This window comes from Sciurus carolinensis, chromosome 2, assembly GCF_902686445.1.
Source record: "Sciurus carolinensis chromosome 2, mSciCar1.2, whole genome shotgun sequence".
Classification (NCBI taxonomy): domain Eukaryota; kingdom Metazoa; phylum Chordata; class Mammalia; order Rodentia; family Sciuridae; genus Sciurus; species Sciurus carolinensis.
The window spans coordinates 16072814-16092237 of NC_062214.1; the positions used below are offsets into that span (position 1 = coordinate 16072814).

General features: G+C 45.5%; 1 protein-coding gene across 8 annotated transcripts in view; it reads left to right on the plus strand.

Annotated features, from left to right (window-relative positions):
- Ptprt (protein tyrosine phosphatase receptor type T) overlaps positions 1–19424 on the plus strand; it is a 1023334-nt gene that overhangs the window by 345241 nt on the left and 658669 nt on the right. For all 8 annotated transcript variants that reach the window (XM_047539644.1, XM_047539637.1, XM_047539640.1 and 5 more), the window contains exons 3-4: positions 4378–4649; positions 16500–16581. In XM_047539644.1, the coding sequence (XP_047395600.1) occupies positions 4378–4649; positions 16500–16581 (354 nt within the window). The remainder of the gene's footprint in view (positions 1–4377; positions 4650–16499; positions 16582–19424) is intronic.

A 19424-nucleotide genomic window follows, 5' to 3' on the forward strand; every position in this document is an offset into this window, starting at 1 on the left:
CCACAGTTTTTGGTGTTATGTATAATAACTATGAAGAAACTAATGCTGCTTGATGTTCCTTATCACGTTAGTAGATTTTTTTTTTTAAGGGTGAAGAGAAAAGTATTATTTACAGTCTTCTTCTTTCTTGTTTTTGATTGATCTTGGTGTAATGACCGGCTCATTTTTGATCTCCAGGAAACTGACAACCCCGGGATGATATTAATTATACCAACCTGTTGATCAAAGAGGGCCCCACTGAGCTGCTGCAGTTCAAGGGCTTTTGCTCCCGAGCAGTCCCTGAAATGGCAGGCTGCGCTCAACTGAGAGACACGGCTTTCCGCCTTTCTGGAGGGTGCAGCTGGGCCTCTGGAAGGCTGGCTACAGGTGGAGGGGGCCACGGAAGTCCCATCCCACCTCCCCTGAAACAGTACGCTCGCATCGCTGGCTGCTTGGCTTCCTGATTCGGGGCTTTAGCACATGCCGCTCTCCCTATTTCAGATGCCTCCCAGGCTACCACCCAGGGTTCCTGCTCTTAATGATGTCCCTATTTAGAGCATCTTGCAGAGTTACTTTAACTGTTGCTTCACATCTTATCGTCTTGAATAAAGGGACTCAGAGGAAACAGAGACTCTACCAGGGTGCCAAATAATAATGATAATGCAAGCTGTAGAAATCGTCAACTTCAAAATTTCAGTGGCTTCACAACACAACAGTGGTTCATTCCTTCGTTACTTAAAGTCTAAAATCAGTCTTCCTGATAGTGAGGTGGCCTGCAGTACAGTCGTGGTCTTTCAGGGGACCTGGCTCCATTCAGTGTGGCTCTTCCTTCCCTCCCCTGGCTCTTGAAATTCTGAGCATTCATCGGTAGATGGGAAAAGAGGAGGGACCAGCGATTCTCACACTCTAATGTGCATACAGATCACCTGGGGATTTTGATGAAATGTAATTCAGTTTGAACAGGCTCGGGGTAGGTCTGAGATTCTCATTTCTTACAAGCCCCTAGGTGATGCTGAGGCTGCTGAGCCAAAGGCCATCCTTGGAGAGACAAGATGAAGGATGGAGTGTTGGGGAGGGAGGCAGGCGGGTGCGGAAGAGGCACCCACCACACTCCCGGCCCTTGACTGAAACTCAGTGGGATGGCCCCACCCGACAATGGAGGGAGGCTGGGGACTGGAGCCAACTGGCTGCGTGTGCAGCCTCACAGGGCAGGGCCCACTCCACCTCCTCCATGAGCCTGTTCTGCTACTGAGGCTGGGAAGAAAAGAAATGGGGACACGAGCTGGTGGAAGGAAAGCCTGCCCAAGTCTCTCTGCTGTGGATCATAAGAAGCCAAGGACACATATGCAGCTGGTGTGAACTGGCAGGGGACAGGAGCTGGAGTGTGCACGGGGAAACCAGGGGGTCCAGACTGGAGAGAGCCAGGCACACCTGGCTTCTCAGGCTGCCTCCCCTACTGGGAGACATGCCGCCACTGCTGCTCACTGGCAGGGGTAGTCACCCACCCTTGGTGGGGCATGACTCAACTGTCCAAGGATCCTTATGGGGTATGGGCCAGCAGGCAGGTGTAGGTTGGGATGTTGGCTCAGTCTTATCTCTGAGCCTCAGTTCCCCCTTCACTGGCTTTCTGGGAGGTTATGATAATTAGATAAATTAGATGACATGTGTCAGGGCACATAAGTTACTACCAAGCCATAACGACCCTTCACTCTCTTGGAGACCCTTGATGCACTTCCAGTAGTTGATGCTCCATGAGATGGGTGAATTTTCTGATTGGTGGATGGTGACAATTTGACAGCATTTGGTTGAGGTTTCTCTGTCTTAGGCACCTTGTTTCTTCTTTACTTCTCTTTGGTATGAGCCCACCGAGCTGGCTGAAGCAGACATCCCAGAACAGCTCTGGCCCTAGGAATCTGGTCAGGATCAGTTACTGGTGCTCTGCCAGCTAGCTCAGAGGGGAGAAATGTAGGAAGCCTTGGTTGGCCTCAAATCTAAGACACTTTCTTTAATCCAGCTTTGTGAGTAATGATATTGAGGTTTCCAACTCAGTCTCTCTCCTGTGTCCATCTACATTAATTCAGAACTCAGAGGTGAAAGAGTGAGAACATTTGCTACCTTCTAGAACCCCAATAAGGTACAGGTTTCCCAGAACTTAAGAACTGGCAGTTATCAGTCCTTCTGGCATTAGGATGAAAGAGTGAGGTGCCGTATAGCTGTTGAAGTAGCTCACCTGGATTGGGGATAAGGTTTCATTCTGATTGAAGACTTTAGTGGTAAAGGAAAGATTTCAAAGCAATGATGATTTTCTAGGTGGAAACATTCATCCCAGAATCACTTAAGCTCGTCCGCTGTATTTTATGATCAGGTTATTTTGCAGAACCATAGGACTCTAAGTCCCATTACTCAGCCTTCCAAGTTGCTTGTGAAATTCCCTTCGGCATTGCCCAGTGGTCCAGGCTGAGTTCAGCCACCTGTGGTGACAGGGGCTCGTCTTGTCCCTGGGCAGTCAGCTCCATTTGCACTAGCTTCACTCATAAGAAAGTCCTTCCCTTGTTGAACTGAGAGGTACCTCCTCACGGGGTGTCCCATGAGTCTACTGTCTCTGGCAGCTTTGTCAATCAGCTGTTGCTACAGTCATGCTGCGTGACCATTCAAAAGGAAATCAGTGTCGAACAACATTGACAATGAGCGTTTCTTCTCATGCTCCTGGGTCTGTCTTTGATTGCGGGTTGGCTGGTTTGGGCTGGGCTCGTGGGCCATACGGCTCTGCTTCTAGATGTGGAGGTGCCATGACTTGGTTCTTCACCGTTGAGTCCACATGTTCTCCACGTGTGCATTTCCTGATTGCCAACTGAGAAGGGCATCAGCCACCTGGGGTGCATCCTTCTCATGGAAGGTGTCAGTCATCCCCAAGGGCAAGTGCTTCTGGTTGAATCCTTCTATTTACATCTTGTTGATGAAATCAAGTCACATGGTGATGGCCAATGTCTATAGGTAGAGACACATCCACTGCTTCTCCTGGGAGAAACCACACAGCCAATGGCAAAGGACTTGGATCCAGGGAGGGATCCAGGGGATCTGAGAATAACCATATCATCTGTCTAAGCCACTCAAAAAAGAAAAGAGGCTCAATTCTTTCTACAAGGTAGCTCCTTTAATGTTGGGAAATAGTAGTTATATTTTGTGCAAATAGCAATAATAGCAAAAACTTTTGAAGTTAGAATCTGGCCTCTTCTGTCACTGTTCAAGCGGCCCAAGAAAAGCCATTCAATTTTGAAGGAAAATGAGTGTCTTCTATCTCCCAGGACCAATCTGAAGATTAAATTGAAAAATATATGAGCAAGACACCTAATGTTGTCACTGGTACTCTGTAAGTGCTTAGTGGGTGTTACTGCCCATTCTTCCACAATGTCAACCAGTCGGTTTCCCATTTCTTGAGGAACTTGATTGCTTGCTTGCACATACCCTGCTTTTATACACTCTTCTCCAACGTGGGGTTCCCTGTACTGAATGCAAGACTCCAGGTGGAATCATTGGAACAGTGGCCCCTCCCATGTTGTAGAAGCTCTACCTCCATTGAAACAGCCCAGGTTCCCAAGGGGTTAGTTTTCTTATTTCACCTGCAAAGGTTACAGTTAAATAACTTCTTGGGTTTTTTTATTCCAGGTTTCTTTCAAGAGCTGCTAATTGTAATGTTTCTCCTGTACATGTTTATAGATTGTCTACCTTGCAGAAAGTCTTCCTATATGTTGTCCATCCCTTAATTGTTAAAACCTCATAGGGAAGGGAGGGGGTTAGGGATAGGAAAGACAGTGGAATGAATTTGACATAACTCTCTTATGTACATATATAAATACACCCCAGTGATTCTCAACATCTGTACATCCACAAGACTGGGATTCTAATTAGAATAAGATATACTCCATGTTTGTATAAATATGTCAGAATAGGCTCTACTGTCATGTATAACTAAAAAGAACAAAAAAAATAAAAATAATCAAAGGGGGATCAGTAGAGGAAAGATGCAAAAGGGTGGGAAGCCGGGAGGTAGGGGGAAAGTGCTCGGAAGTGATATTGACTAAATTATATTGTTATGTTGTGTGCGTGTATGAATATGTAACAACAAATCCCATCACTATGTACAACTATAACGCACCAATAAAAAATGTGGGGGAAAAAAATCCCCCATGATGAGTAGGGCTTTTTTTTTTAGCTCCAAATACAGAAGAGAACACTCAGGTTCAGAGGAGATACAACTCCTCGGGTCAACCAGACCGTGCCTCCTAGAGTGACTTCAGCTCTAGCTCTCTGTGGCCACTGTGTGTGTGCATGAGTGATTTTCAAGGATTTTCTTTCTCTCTCCTTGTTTCTGCTTCCCACCCCGTTGTGGGTCTCCAGGGTCCTTCATGATGGTGAACAGCTCTGGGAGGGCCTCTGGCCAGAAGGCCCACCTTCTCCTGCCTACCTTGAAGGAGAATGATACCCACTGCATCGACTTCCATTACTACTTCTCCAGCCGTGACCGCTCCAGCCCCGGGGCCTTGAATGTCTACGTGAAGGTCAATGGTGGGCCCCAGGGGAACCCCGTCTGGAATGTGTCTGGGGTCGTCACCGAGGGCTGGGTGAAGGCAGAGCTCGCCATCAGCACCTTCTGGCCGCATTTCTATCAGGTACGACATTTTACCATGATTTTCACCTCTAGACCTCTGGCCTTCTGACAGTGGTTAGGTCTGGGAATGACTTCACTTGTTCACTCACTCGTTCAACTTGTGTTTAATGGGCTTCTCCTCCTACTCGGGCCTGGAGGATGCTGAGGTGACCCAGCATAGCCCCTCTCTCCCCAGAGGTCATGGCCTGGAGGAGGAGACGGATGTGTCAATGAACAACTGCAACACAGCAGGATGCATATGGCTCCCCAGGGTCCTGGAGGAACACCCCTGGAAGCTGCTTAAAATGCCTACTACAAGCTGAAGAGGGAGAGGCTATTACCATCCGTGTTTGGGGGATGAAAGGATCAAAGTTCAGAGAGCTGAGCTGACTAGTCAAAGATCACCCCTGGGAAAGGGGCTGAGGGTGGGAAAGGAACTTAGGATGGCTTCTGAGTTGGGCTGAGTCTTGGAGGAGTGAAATACATTGGGAAAGGGAAGGAGGAGCAGTTGAGCCCTCAGGAACAGTGTGGGCTGGAGAGTGAGGGATTGTGATGGGGTTTGTAGACTCCAGGATCTTTCAAGGGACATTGCAAAGGGGATACACAGGAGAGGAACCTGCAGGGCAGGTGCATGGGTGCTTGAGGGCCGGGCTGATGAGACAGAACGTACTTTCTATTCTAGAACAGTTGTGCTCAGACCACCGGGGGAGAGAGGGCTCTTTTCTCCCAATGGGGCCAACATTTTATAAACCACAATAAAAAAAATCCCAGCAGGTCCAAATCCCTCCATCAGTTTCTAAACACCTCTTTCTCCTTCTCTGCTTTTCCTCACTGTGGATCGATCACACAGTGTGCAGACCAGCACCAGGCCATGGAACACTCTTGGAGGAACACATCTATCGATCTGGTTGTTTTAGCCTGAGTGTTGAGAAGATTTTTTTTTCTTTAAAAAAAAAATTACCAAGTTATTAAGGTAAAGATGACTCATTATAAAATCCACCTATTTTAAGTGTATAACCTGATGGTTTTTAGTAAACCTACTGGGTTGTGTAACTGTTGCCATAAACCACTTTCAGAACACTTCCATCATCTGAGTTAAGATCTATTTGACCCATTCCTGTTCTTGCAAAGTTTTAAGCAAGTGGCATGCATCTGCATTTGGAGAAATTTCTCTAGTGTCTGAAGCTTTAAGTAAGAAAGTGGCATGCATCTGCATTTGGAGGAATTTCTCTAGTGTCTGAAGCTTTACGTAAGAAAGTAGCATGCATCTGGAGAAATTTCTCTAGTGTGTGAAGCAAAAGATTGACCCAAGGGTGGTACGGCTAGGAGCCAGGATCCTGAGACGTCTCCAGTTCCACCCTTACAAATGCAGCACTCTGGATGTTAACATCAGGACTCTATTTATCTATTGAGTTCACTTGTTGAGTTTACATTATGAAATAATTCAAGCTTTATTTCCCTTTTGCCTTGGCAACTAGAAATCAGAATTTAATACTCAATTACCTTCAGCACTTAGCTTAGATTTTTGCTATATTGTTTCCATTTTGTCTGCAATGGCTCGTGATTCACTTTTCCTGTAATTTGCTCTCCTTTGTCATGCCTTTCCTGAAATTCCTTTTAGAAGCAGGGGAGCCATACAATGATGGGGACGGTGTTGAGGGCAGGATGAGGAGGTGGATACCTACTATGTGTTGGGTGTCCATCATGCTCTGGGCTCGGCAGGAAATATTCTACATACGTTTAACTTGTTGAGTCCTCCGAATGATCCCATGAAGCAGGTGTTCCTGTGACCATTTTGTAGACGGTTAAACTGAGCCTCAGAAATGGTGAATGGGGACACAAGCTCACCTGGGGTAGAAACTTGTTTTGTACCCGTATTCCATCCAATGTGATTATAATGTGAGCCATTTCTGTGATTTATACATTTTAGAAGTCATATTGAAAAAGCAAAAAGAAACTGGTAAATTTTGATGACATATTTTACTTAACCCAATAAATCCAAAATAAATACCATCACTTCAACATGTAATCAATCTAAACAGTTAGTAGGAAGGCATTTTACTTTGTTTCTTTTCAAGTCTCCATTCAAATCTCATTTCAAACGCTATGTTTTCATTGGAAATACTGATCTGTACTTAGGTTTCATAAAATGTACAATCGTAGAGGTGGATTCATATACACAAGTTGCTCCAAACATACTTTAAAAAGTTTTTCAATAACTGAAGCAAATATCAGTCTTTAAATTTGAATTTAAAGTAATTAAAATGGAATGAAGCCAAAACAATTCAGTATCCCAGAGTCACTAGCCACATCTCAATAGCCACGTGTGACGAGTGACTTCTGTATCAGAGAGCACAGGCCAGAACTCTCAACCCCTTGGCTACACAGCTTCCTCCAGTTCTTGACAGGGTCGGCACCACCTGGCACTCATGGGTCAGGAGATGAAGGGAAACCCCAAAGCTGGGCTCTGGAAGGGACTTGGCCTTGGTGTTGAGTGAGTTCTGCTGTGTAGTCTGTGAACCTGGGTGGGAGGGTTTAGTTAAGGTTTGCATTTGGAGTCCCTTGTCAGAGGCTCCAAGGAGTGAGTAATCAGATGACATATGTGGAGGAGGGCAGTGGCCATCCACAGCAGGAGCTACCCCATGGCCCGACTGCCGCAGCCTGGAAGGGGACCTGCTACTGTGGCCACACTTCCTTCCATTCTCTCTCATTCCTCTCTGCTCTGCCTGTCCATGGGGCGACCAAGGAGCAGAGGCAGGGAGTGAGAAAGTTAGGAGGACAGTGGAAAGGATGGAGGAAGTAAGAATGGAGGAAATAAATCCTGAAAGAACTCATTGTAAGTGAGAGGACAGGAGAGTGGTCACATGCGTGTGGGCAGAAATCACCCCTCACCCGTTCCATTTGTCAGTCACTTTGCAAGCATCCTGTCCCAGCTGGACAAGTGCCAACGATCTGGATTGCAGAGGTGTTGGAAAGCTCAGCCTCAGGGTGGTCAGCGTGGACCATACTCACACATGTCAGGTGAAGCCCCCGCTTGCTCTGGTACAGCACCAATAGCCTGGCAATAAAAGGGCTAAAAAGAGAGTCCTTTGCCTTTTACAGTTGTCACTAACAATGTGATGTGTTTTATCCTAGATATTTTGAGACAAATAACATACCGTTGGCTTCATATTCTAGTGTGCAGTATGCGCAGTATGTTTTAACTAGTACCAGGCCCACAGACCTTTATTTTAAACTCATGATGTCAGATGCGTTTCAGAACTCACAGCGTTTGCGCTCTCAAAGGTAATGAGTTTGCACACACCGGGAGGGGCTCTATGGCAGTACTCAAGTAGACCGATATCTCTGCAGCAGAACTTACACATACACAACAAGTGGGATAAATAGAGACTATAAATATCATCAAAACAGCTCAGCTCAGGTTTTACCTCCAAATTATATAACCACTAGGTGAAATAACTTGTTCCAGAGCATTTGGGGCTCCTGGTTGCATTAAGGGTAAAGCCCATGTTCACTACCTATTTTAGTCAACTTTTTCACTGCTTGTGACTAAAAGGCCTGAGAAGGACAATTTTAAGGAGGTAAAGTTTATTTGGGGGCTCAGTCCACAAACAGCCAGCTCCAGTCTTCAGGGCTCAAGGTGAGGCCAAGCATCATGGCGGAAGAGTGTGGTGGAGGGAAGCAGCTCAAGACAGGAAGAAGAGAGAAAGACTCCATTTGCCAGACATAAAATATATACCTGAAAGGCACACCCCCAATGCCCATCTCCTCCAGCCACACCCTACCTGCCTTCAGTTACCACTCAGTTAATTCCCACCGGGGGATTAATCAATTCACTGATTGGATTAAGGTTGTCATAACCCAATCATTTCATCTCTGAATGTCCTTGCATTGTCTCACACATGAGGGATACCTCATATCCAAGCCATAATACTGCCTGCAGTTGCATGAACAGGAGAGCAGCTCTTGCCTGAGTATTGTGGGAAGAATCCCCACTGCCCACGAACACTTGTTTCCTGAGCTGCTCAGCAGTGAAGGGTGATGTGGTCCAGGTCTCAGCATTTGGGAAAAGCTGCATGGTGTGTCTTCTAGATGGCACAAGCTCACTGTTCAGCAGGCGTTCTGAGGAGTCAGGAAGAAACCTATTGGTATCTAACTTGTCTCCCAATTAAATTTGACCTTGGCCTCTATTTGTTACATGACCACCTTAGTATAGAGATAGTTTTCTAGAGATAGGTGGCCTTACATCATAGGTTGCCTGAGAGCTCTGGTTTGCTTTTCTTGTTTTGGTGAAATTGTTGAGAGCATCCATTTCATCTTGTGTCCCAATATGAATGATAAAGTATAGAGTTGCCCCATCTGTAGATATTTACAGAATGTGTACCAGTACAAGAGTCTTTGGCTTATATCCTCGTTTTGTAAGCCAGGTAAATATTTTCCATACAAAGGCAGTCAGAAAGTATTTTGGCTTATGTGGACCTTAAAGTCTCTATTGTAAGTATTCAACTTTGCCACTGTTCCATGAAAGCAGCCATAGACAATATGCAAATGAATGGACACAGCTGTGTTCCAATAAAACTTTATGTACAAAAATAGATGACAGACCAGATCTGGCTTCCAGGCCATAGTTTGCTGAACCCTGGTGAGGATGATAAAACTGAGTCCAAGAGATGGATAACGAAGTCCAAGAACATGCACAGCAGATCATTGGCAAAACTGGGATCAGAACCCAAATGCGCCAGAGCCTGTACTGTTCCCTGGTATCATTGAGTGTAAACATCAACTCCCTCCATAGATTCATAGACCCCATGTTGAAGCCTTAGGGCTTCGATTAGAAACGCTCTCCTAGGGCCGGGTACAGATGGGCCCGGGATGAGGCCATGGGCTGAAGTGCAATAATCAGGAAAACTGACCCAGAACCGGGACTATGTTGGCTGTGTGTTTTCATCACTGTGACCAAAATGCTTGACTAGAACTATTTAGAAAGGGAAAAGTTTATTCTGAGCTTACGTTTCAGAGGTTCATTCCATGGTCAACCAACCCCATTGCTCTGGGTCTGAGTGAGGTGGAGTTCCACGGCAGAAGGGCAGGGTGGAGAAAAGCTACTCCATGGTAGCCAGGAAGGAGAGAGGGAGAGAGAGACAGAGACAGAGACAGAGACACACACACCAGTATCAGGGACAAAATATAAGCCCCAAAGCATGACCCAGTGACCTCCTTCCGCCAACCTCGCCCACCTGCCTAGAGTTACCATCCAGTCCATTCAGATTTTCAATCCATTAAATGGATAAATTCACTGATTAGGTTACAATCCTCATAATGAAATCATTTCACTGAACATTCCTTTATTAACACGGGAAATTTGGGGGATGGCATAATAGGGACAGTCCCTCTATTTGCCATGCTCTTCAGTGGGGTTTGGAGGAAGAGGGCATTTCTCCAGCTCCCCATGGTCTGGGTCCTGGGCGGCCTGTCGATGTGTAGGTTGCTCCCTGCTTTAGGCAGCAGCAGAGGGCATCACTCTTGAGTGCCCGCGACCGTGCCTCGGCCCTCTGGCTCCACGCTCTGTGCCGTGAGTTTAGGGAAAATAGTGCTGCTTCTCAGAATCTTCTGCTGTCCGACTGTGTCATGTTGGTGGAATCCTGTCATCATCTGGAATCACAGTTGTCTCATTTGTGAAATGGGAAGAGGAATAGGTACGACGAAGGGTCCTTCTGTGGATTCAAATAGATGACACAGATGACATAGGCCGCCTCGTCGGGCTTGCCGAGGGCCTCAGCGATTACTAGAAGGGAGGAAAGAAGGAGGAAGCAAGTGGGGGGGGGATAAAAAGGGGAAGGAGGGAGGAAGTCCTCATAGAAATACACGCCGCTGCTCCACCTGTCCCTGTACCTCAGTGCCTTCCCTGCCATAAGCAGCCTGGTCCAGCAGAACTCTGATTTCCATGGCATCGGCTGCTACAGCATCGGGACCTCATTTCCTCTGCCTGAGCTTTGCTGGGGTGGTGGGGGAGGGCACTAATGTATTCACAGCAGCAATTTGGAAAAGATTCGTCTCTCTCTCTTTTACACACACACACAGGCACACACACAGCCACTAATGGATATTTGCATGGCCACAAATAGTGGAGCACACACCTGTGCCCACACACTGCATACTCTCCAAATCAAATGCACCCACACGTGCATCCCACACGCACCCTTGGGTATGGTGGCCACAGAAGGGAACATCCCGGGAGATTCAAAGGCAGGAGAAGGTGGGCCTTATAATTCACCTGACCTCCAGCTCTGGTCCTGCACGTATGATTTTAAGGACTAAATACAATTTTGGTTTTCAGCATTGCTGGGCTTCAGACCTGATGGTTTATGTATTCATTTATTAAAGTCATATTTCACAGTCCTAAAATTGGCTGTAGCTCTGTAATAAACACAAATTTCATCTTTCTTATTACTGGGTTTTCTGGCATTGGGCCTTGGCAAGGTCCCAGGTGAGAAAGTCCCTGCACAGATCATCCCTCATACCTGTGCCCCCCAGGAAAGCAAGGGCTTGTTAAACGCCTGTCAAGTCACATCTGATTTCTGTCTCTTTCTTGGTGGTATTAATTCTACTTTGTATTTTTAATGATTCTGAACTTTTTTGTTACAAGATTAAGAATAAAAGAAAGAAGATAACTTTTATTAAAATTATAGTCCCCTGCCTCCTCTATCCTCTATCACCTGCCCAGGTAAAAGAGGTTTTATTCAGCATTTGTCATTGCTATGTAGACCTCTGAAGTTAAGACCTCACCCAACTGATTTGACTGGACTTGAAATCCAGTCTCTTCTCAGGAATTCCCCTGGCATCCAGCACTCTACAGATATAGTACATTTACTGGCAATTCAGGAGGGTTTACCCCAGCCAGGGCTGGGAACTGTACTCTGTCTTTCCCCTCATCCCTCCCACTATCCCTCTAAGCGACAGATCCTCTCCTCATCTTAGACAGGTCTTCTGGACTGGTGTAAGAAAAAATGTCTCTTAATTTTACTCTAACCTGTCCTTTCCCATGAAAATTGCCATGGTCCTCTTCCTAAGATGAGTTCTGATAAACCAACGTTTTTCTCTTATTCTTTAAGAAAATATTTGTAGCCCTTTGAAATTTTTTTGCTATGCGCATTCTCTGCTCAAGGACTACAAAAGGTAAGGGTAAAGCACCAAGTCGTTTAAACCAAATATGTGATGTATCCACACACACCCCAATATCTGCACAACCCACCTTTTTGAGGGGTTGAATGTGGCCATCTCTGCTGAGCCTCTGTTGGGCAGTTACTTCCTGGCTTGCCTGATTCCTTGAGCATAGGGAGAAGTTTGCTTCGCTATGCAAGTTCCGTCTCCCCAGCCCCTGCACCAGGAGTTTTTAATGATGGGAGGTCTCGATGGAACTAGGGCACGGGGCCACGTGCAGGTGAGAGTAGGTCCACCTGGCAGCCTTAGGGTTCAAGAATGTTCTTGAGAGAATTTGGAATTCTCAGCCTCTGCATTTGGCCCAGAATCCTGCACTTGGGGCCTCTGTTCCCATGTGCTGATGTGCGCCCCACTGGGTAAACATGCCCTATTCATTCAGTCTTCTCACCCGCCCCCATGCCTTTTGGGGACAGCAGAGTTCTTTGCTCACTCCTCTGTCCCTTCTCCTATTTCCTGAGCTTCATTTCTCAAGGGCCTGGTTTGAGTTTCCTTGTGAATGTTTTTGACTGAACATGACCATTCTCTCTTTTTCTCTGGAACTCCCAGGCAGGTCTTTCCATCTCAGCGGGTCCTGCCTTCCTCCTGTCTCTTTGTGGTGTCTGTCTCCAAGAACTGGAGATGGCTAGGTCCTGGGTGGAGGCTTCCTGTGATCTAGGGCCGCACACGGAAGCACATTTGACAGGGTGATCATCTCAACCCAAGGCTGCATGTGTGTTCTGTCCATCTCCTGTGTCACTTAAGAAAATTTGCATTCATAGATAAGTGCCATTCCTAATTTACCCCTTTGTGCATTACCTGCCAGTTTTTCTCTTGGCGGGTTTGTTCATTTCTTTGGTTGCTTGTCAAGAGTCCTTTGCACACACAAGGAATGTATTCCATGTAGCTGGAATACACATTTCAATCAGCTTGTCCTTTGACTTTTGATTTGGTTTTGGACAAAACTTAGGTTGACATCATTGTTTTAAAGAAGGGATTGCATAACCTTTAAGAAATTGATTTTTTAGGAGTTTGTCATTATTTTCTAGTTCTAGTAAATTTGACTGGAACATGTGTGGCCCCAAACCTCTACAGTTTTCTTGAGAGATTCATTGAGTTTATGATCTTTTTGTAAATCCATGAGCATTTGAACAGAAGTTTTACTCTCCATAGTAAATACATTATTATTTACATCATACTATATATGTGTTTACTATTTCTAATTCTATACGTTAGTTATAAAAATCAAGTATATAAGATTACATAAGATATATACTTGATATCTTTGCATTTTCTATTTGATCAGAGTCTAAGACATGGTTTAAAGTCTTCAAATGCTGTTTTTTTCCCATTTTTCCTTTTAAGTCTCTTGTCTCATGTAGTTTTTTTCAATGATCATTTTGGTCCACTTAGTGGTTTTTATTTTTCTCTGTGGTTAAAATTCTACTTTGAGGCATTCACATGATTTTTGCAGCAACTGTTTTCTGTTTATTTGCATTTTCTTATTATGTCTTTGTTCAACTTGTTATTTTTAAGGTTACTGAGTCATTCTGTTGTAGGTGTTTATCTTATAGCATACAATTAGACTTTGATTATTTAGACAGTCTGGGAGCTTTTTTCTATTTTAACCCATTTATATTTATTGTCAAAACAAATATTTTTCTTACTTCTGTCATTTTTATTTCAGAGTGTGGCTACTTTCATGCTTTTCTTGAAATGTTTTTATATGTTCTATTTTCTTCCAACCTTTTTTATGGACTTTTGCTTTCGGTTTCCTTTTCATTATTAAAAAGAACACTAGACCCGTGCTGGTGTGTAAAGGCCGAGGTTGATTTATGCTTCTGCAGGGTGAGGTGGCTATGGCAAGCCTCCCCAGCTCCTGCACAGTGTTGTTTGCTCCTTCTCTCTGAAGGACCGTGCTCTCTTGGTGAAGCTCTGTGAGGCCTTGGCATGTGGCTGCAGCTGCTGTGTTTCCCGTGGCTCTTTCCTCCCATCACTTCACGTAATTCCAGGCAGCCACCTGCTGCTTCGTAGCTCAGCCTTACCACCTGGGGACACTGCCTCTTCCAAGTCATTACAACTTTCTCCACCAGTTTCCTGCTCACTGCTGGAGCTCCAGGCCCCACTAAGAACACAGCTTTGAATCCCCTGGCCTGGACCACATAGTCCGCAAACAAATTCCACATGAAGCTTTTCCTGTGGGTCTCTACCCACCTGACAGTCCATCCATAGGCTTGAAGGAAGAACTAAAAGACAGGAGGGAGAGGCTCCATTTTGGAGACTGCCTAGGTGATGGAGATGAGAAAAGGTGGCAGGTTGTGCCAGAGCTGTGACCCTAAGGTCTGACTTGACCCAAAAGGTTACTTCCTGTGGTCCATCCTGATAACAGAGGTGGAAGCAGAGGGACAGATTTGAGAAATGCTAATAATATCAAATCAGAACAAAATCGAGGTGGGGGATGAGGCCGAAGGAGAAACCCAGATCTCCTGCTCTTTCAAGCTGGATGGGTCAGAGTGCCACCTGCTGGGTTTTGTATTTCAGGCCCAGTGGGCAACGTGGAGAAGAGTTGAGAGGGTGCTTCTGGATCTGCTGCAGACATGTTGCAATTGAGGCATCAACGTGATATCCAGGTGGAAATATAAACCCGGGAGCTAGATAAGTGAGACTGATGTTCAGGTGGAAGATCTAGGGTGCAGGGCTGCCCCTGAGGTCACCCATGGTTGGCAGTGATTGAAGAGAGAGTGTATGCAGGTGCTGGATAAGTAGAGGAGGCAACGGAGACAGAGGAGTGCCTACAAACTCATGGTAGAATAGTCCCAGATGTATGGGAGAAGCCATGAGAGTGAAGTGTCCCCTGAGCCTAAAGAGCAGAGAGATCCAGAAAGGGAGAACACTGACAATTGTAGAAGAATTGTCAAGTAGTAATAATAGTTATAACAGACATTTAGCAAGACGTTCCATTGTTCTAAGTCAAGTGTTAATTCCCTTAATTGAAAAAATTACCCAATGAAGCAGACACCATAATTACAGAATCAGAAGCAGGGACACACAGCAGGAAGGTACCTTGCCCAAGGTCACACATTGGTAAGTGGCTTAGCCACGCAGGTATTCTGATTCTGAGCTTGAGTGTTCCACCATCTTCTTTCATAAAGTAAGGCAACAACTGGAAACAATACCTACTGGATTTAGCAATTAGGAGATTATTAGTGTTTATCATGAAGACAGTTTTGGGGGTGGTTTGGAGGCAGAATCCAGATTATATAGCAGGTTCAAGTTTTGCAGTTGGAAGAAGGAAGTGTTGGGAGTGAATGGTCATTAAAACAATTGGGAATTTGAAGCGTTATTGAAACACAGTTGACTGGTAATGGAGAAAAACCTACCACAACAAGGGGAGTAGTCCAAGACTGTATATATGTCAAGGTCAGGGACAAAGGGTGGATTTGGAGATACAAGATAGAGCAGGATAGAGAGATAACCAAGAACCAAGAAGCTGGATCATGCAGAGGGGGTCAGGGTCAAGAACCTTGGCATTCCTTGCAGAGAAGAGATTATAGTTGGTGTGGATGAAGATGAGGCGTGTGGGTGAGAAGTGAGACGTCAGCCCCTCCTCATCATCTTGCCTCTTGAAGATGTGATGTCTGCTGGGATTGGCTGGGTGGATGCTGAGAGAGGAACATTTGTGTGAGATTGGGAGTGGAGAAGGCAGGCTTGTGATCGCTTGGCAAAGTTCAAGTAAAGTAGGCTTCAGAGGCACTGGAACTTAAGGAGAGTATTATATGGCTGATTAGGCAACACAGAGGGGTCAACCAAGACTTGTTGAGAATGAGGAAAGATCCAGGCAGATTATAGACTCTGGAAAAGTAAGAGGTCCAAGTACCTTGTGAGCCTGAGAAGTAGGTTAAAGAGCAGCGAGTTAGGAGAGGACCGTGGGGCAGGAGAGCATTCCAAGATCTGCAGGGGAGTGCAGCCAAAGTGGATTGGAGTAGAAAGTCATCAGAACTTGGGAGGTGGTAGTTTTGGCCACGTTGCCCACGCAGGTATTCATGTGACCTTGGCAAAGATAGAGGTTGGTGTTGAGGGAAGCTGTGAACTGAATTAAAAAATATTTTATGGAAATAAGTCATTCAGTTGGGAGTCAAAGAATGTGTTGCTTTTACTTCTGGATACCAAGATGCAGTTTGCTGCTTATTTTTAAAAGGTGTTCTTAAGAACTCATGTGGCTCCTGTTCATTGGGAATATACAATCAAATCAGGCTAAACCTCATTGGCTTATGCTAGCTTCCAAGTAGGCATTTCCCACTTTTCCTAGGGTAGTTGAGGTATTAGGAAGTAGTTGTTCCCTGTGCTTCATGGGAAACCTGAATGGGAAATGTGCAGATTGGGTTCCCCAGGCCACGTTTGGGTTGCTTTTCTTGTTTCTAAGTGTTATTTGTGAAATCCATTAAAAATGTTCCATGTGGCTGACTTCCATTGCCAGTCACCGAGTGTGGCCTTTTTGCCTTGTTTTGAAAATCTGAGTCAGCTTCCAGGGTGGCATGCTGTCCTAAAGTGAGTTCTCTTTGGTCGGTTCTGATGGGAAACTGAAGCATCCAGGGATTGGGGGCTGGGAAGTTTCCTAAGATGAATGTCTACAACCGTTTCTGCAAAATTGACTCCCACCCTGTGTGTGTTGCAGGTGATATTTGAATCCGTCTCTTTGAAGGGTCATCCTGGCTACATCGCTGTGGACGAGGTCCGGGTCCTGGCTCATCCATGCAGTAAGTCCACCCCCTTCTCCCATTATAGCCCTGCTCCAGCCACATCGGGTAGCTCAGAGGCTGCAGCTTCCTGTCTTCATTCAACTCACAAACATCTCTCTCTCTCTCTTTCTCTCTCTCTCTCTTTCTCTCTTTTAATCCTTCAAAACTGCTTACATACCCAATGCAATCAGTCCTGAATAAATCCATAATTTTGCCGGCCTGTTCAACAGGCAGCACCTCCAGGAATTTGCAGAGAGTGGCAAAACATCTTCGTTGGAATCTCTCTCCATTATTAAGGGAGTCTAAAGTCCTGATTGTTTATTAGTGGGATTCAGTCCACTGAAGTGGAAGAATTAGAGGGCTTTGGATAGAATCTTGTGCAATTGTCTTAAAAAAAGAACACCACCAAAACACTGAGAAATTAGCACACTGTTCACTCACAGGGAAAAGTACCCTAAAGCTATTAATTCTTTTAAAATAATTTTAAATATACTCATCAGCTCCATGTAGGCGTGGGGAGAGATTTCTTGTAGTGGTTAGTACTTTTGGCAGTGTCAAGAGTACTCACAGGCATCCCACTCCTTTGTGCCCATCTTCTTTCCCTTGAAGTTCCCTCTGAAGTGTTTAGTCTAAGACCTTGAAATGTGTTTCAGCAGGGAGACGTGGTTCCTGTTGAGTCAAAGAGGGGCCAAGTCCTGCAGCAAGTTGTGATGGCTTCATGTCCAGAGACATTTGTTCAGGTGGACTGTAATCAAAGGAATATGCAAAAGAATTATGGAACCCCTACAGTTCATTAGTGCTTCATACATTGGGGACTCCCATCAATTTCTTGGAAGCCATCAGGTCTAGGTAACCTCTAGTGGGGCTCTCTCCACTCTCCCCATATGATCATGAGTCACAGTGTTAGTCAGCTTTTAGTTACTATAATGGAATACCCAAGGTAGACTAACTTTATAAGGAAAAGAGGTTTATTTAGCTCACAATGTTGGAGGTTTAAGGGCACGCTGCTAGTATTGGCTCAGTGCTGGTAATGGCCTTCTTACTGCCAGATTCTTGATAGGTTGAAGAACACCACATGCCAAGAGTCAGAGAGAGAACATGTGTATGTCTGGTCTCTGTTCCTTTTCTTACAAAGCCACCAGGATTCAATCATAAGTGCTTCATCCTAATGACCTTCTCTAAATATAACCACTTTCCACAAGTCCCACTTCTCAACACCATAGTTGGACTCAGTTTCAACCTTCTTTGTGCCATGAACATATGGCTCTGGGGATCAAGTACCTACATGAGTTCAAGGGATAAGCAATATTCCAGCCACAGCAGTCATGCCCTGTGGTACAGTTCCTTGCACCTCGAAACCTTCATGCACACTCTCCTTATGTCCCTTTTAGTGCTTCTGTTTAGGGACTTTTCTCATCCGAGACCCATCATGTTGCTGTAATTGCAACTATTCTTTTCACTTCTTCTGCAGTGAGTTTGGCAGAATCTCAACATGGCTTCCTTCCCTCTTCTTGCACTAGAAGAGTACCAGACTGACTCCTTGTCTTGTATCACCTTCTCTGGAGGAATTTGGGACAAGTTCTGAGTCCCAGACATTATTTTGGGGAACTGGGTTTGGTGTCTATGGAAAAGGGACCCTCCTCCTCAGGAATCAGCCAGCATCTCAGGAATCCTAAGGTTCTCTAGACCCTTTCTTGCTTTGGCTTAAGGTCCCTGCTCTCTGGCTTACTTCTGGGATGGGTGGGTCTGTCCATTCAGTCGTGTCTGGGGAATGTCTCTGCTGAACCAGGCTTTGTGTGCAGAGACGCTCAGAAATCCCCCAACTCTTCAGGGTTTAGATGGTGGAGCTGAGGACGAGGGCCCATGGCCAGATGAAACATTCCCTCCCTCAACTCCTGGGAGTCAGTGTCAGAGGCCCATTGGAGAAAGACCTCTGGTCTTAGACTGGGCAATTGTGTCAGGAGATGTCTGCCCTCTCTGTGACCCTTTTAACCCATACAACCCTGCATAGTCCCCAGTTTCAGAAATCTCCCTGAAATGTACCTTTGTCCTTCCTCAAGCCTGGTACATGATCCCTAGAGGGCTTGCCTACTTTGCACTGAGTCGCTACTTCACAGCTTGTGTTGGGTGCCTGGACTTGGCTCCTCCCTGCAGAATATGGCTTAGCTTTCTCTCTCTGCACCCCAGAACTCTGCTCTGGTGAGAATTTTGTGTCCGCCATAGCACTCAGCCTTGACCCTGTCTCTTGTTTGTTGATAACTGACAGCCTCAACTGTCTTCAAGCCCATATTAGCTCTGCCTGAGATCCAAGAATTGTCCATGGTTTTCTATCACAGGCAAAATTTTCCTTTTTTTTTCTGAAAATTCTCAGTCTCTGGAGAACATATCTGGGTGCCTTTCCACCTCCAAAGTCTCATGGCTCCTCTTGGAATCCTCTCCTTATTAGGGTTGCTATGGATTTAGGGTTTTCCTGAGACCCCCCATTTCCTCCTCCCCTTGCTCTTCCTCCTCTTCTCCTGCTGAGGAGTGTGGATTGCATGGTTGTAGAATAGCTGAGAGCCAGTTACCAAGCAAATGGGCCATGGATATAACTCAGGAAGATGTGACCCTGGTTTTATTCCTGCATAATGTGCTTTGGCTGAGTTCAACCTCAGTGCTTTGGTGGTTTAAGCACAAACTTCCTAGAAACCACAATGTGAGTGCCTAGGTTAGAAACAGTCCATTTAACTGCCTGTCCAAATACTGGGTATATGCTCACCTGAGCAGCCCCTGGGTCATGTAGACTTGAGTAGCCCCTTTTCTAGGGCCAGCACTCAATCCATATCTATTTCAGGAATTTATTCATCCTTTCTTTCAATAAG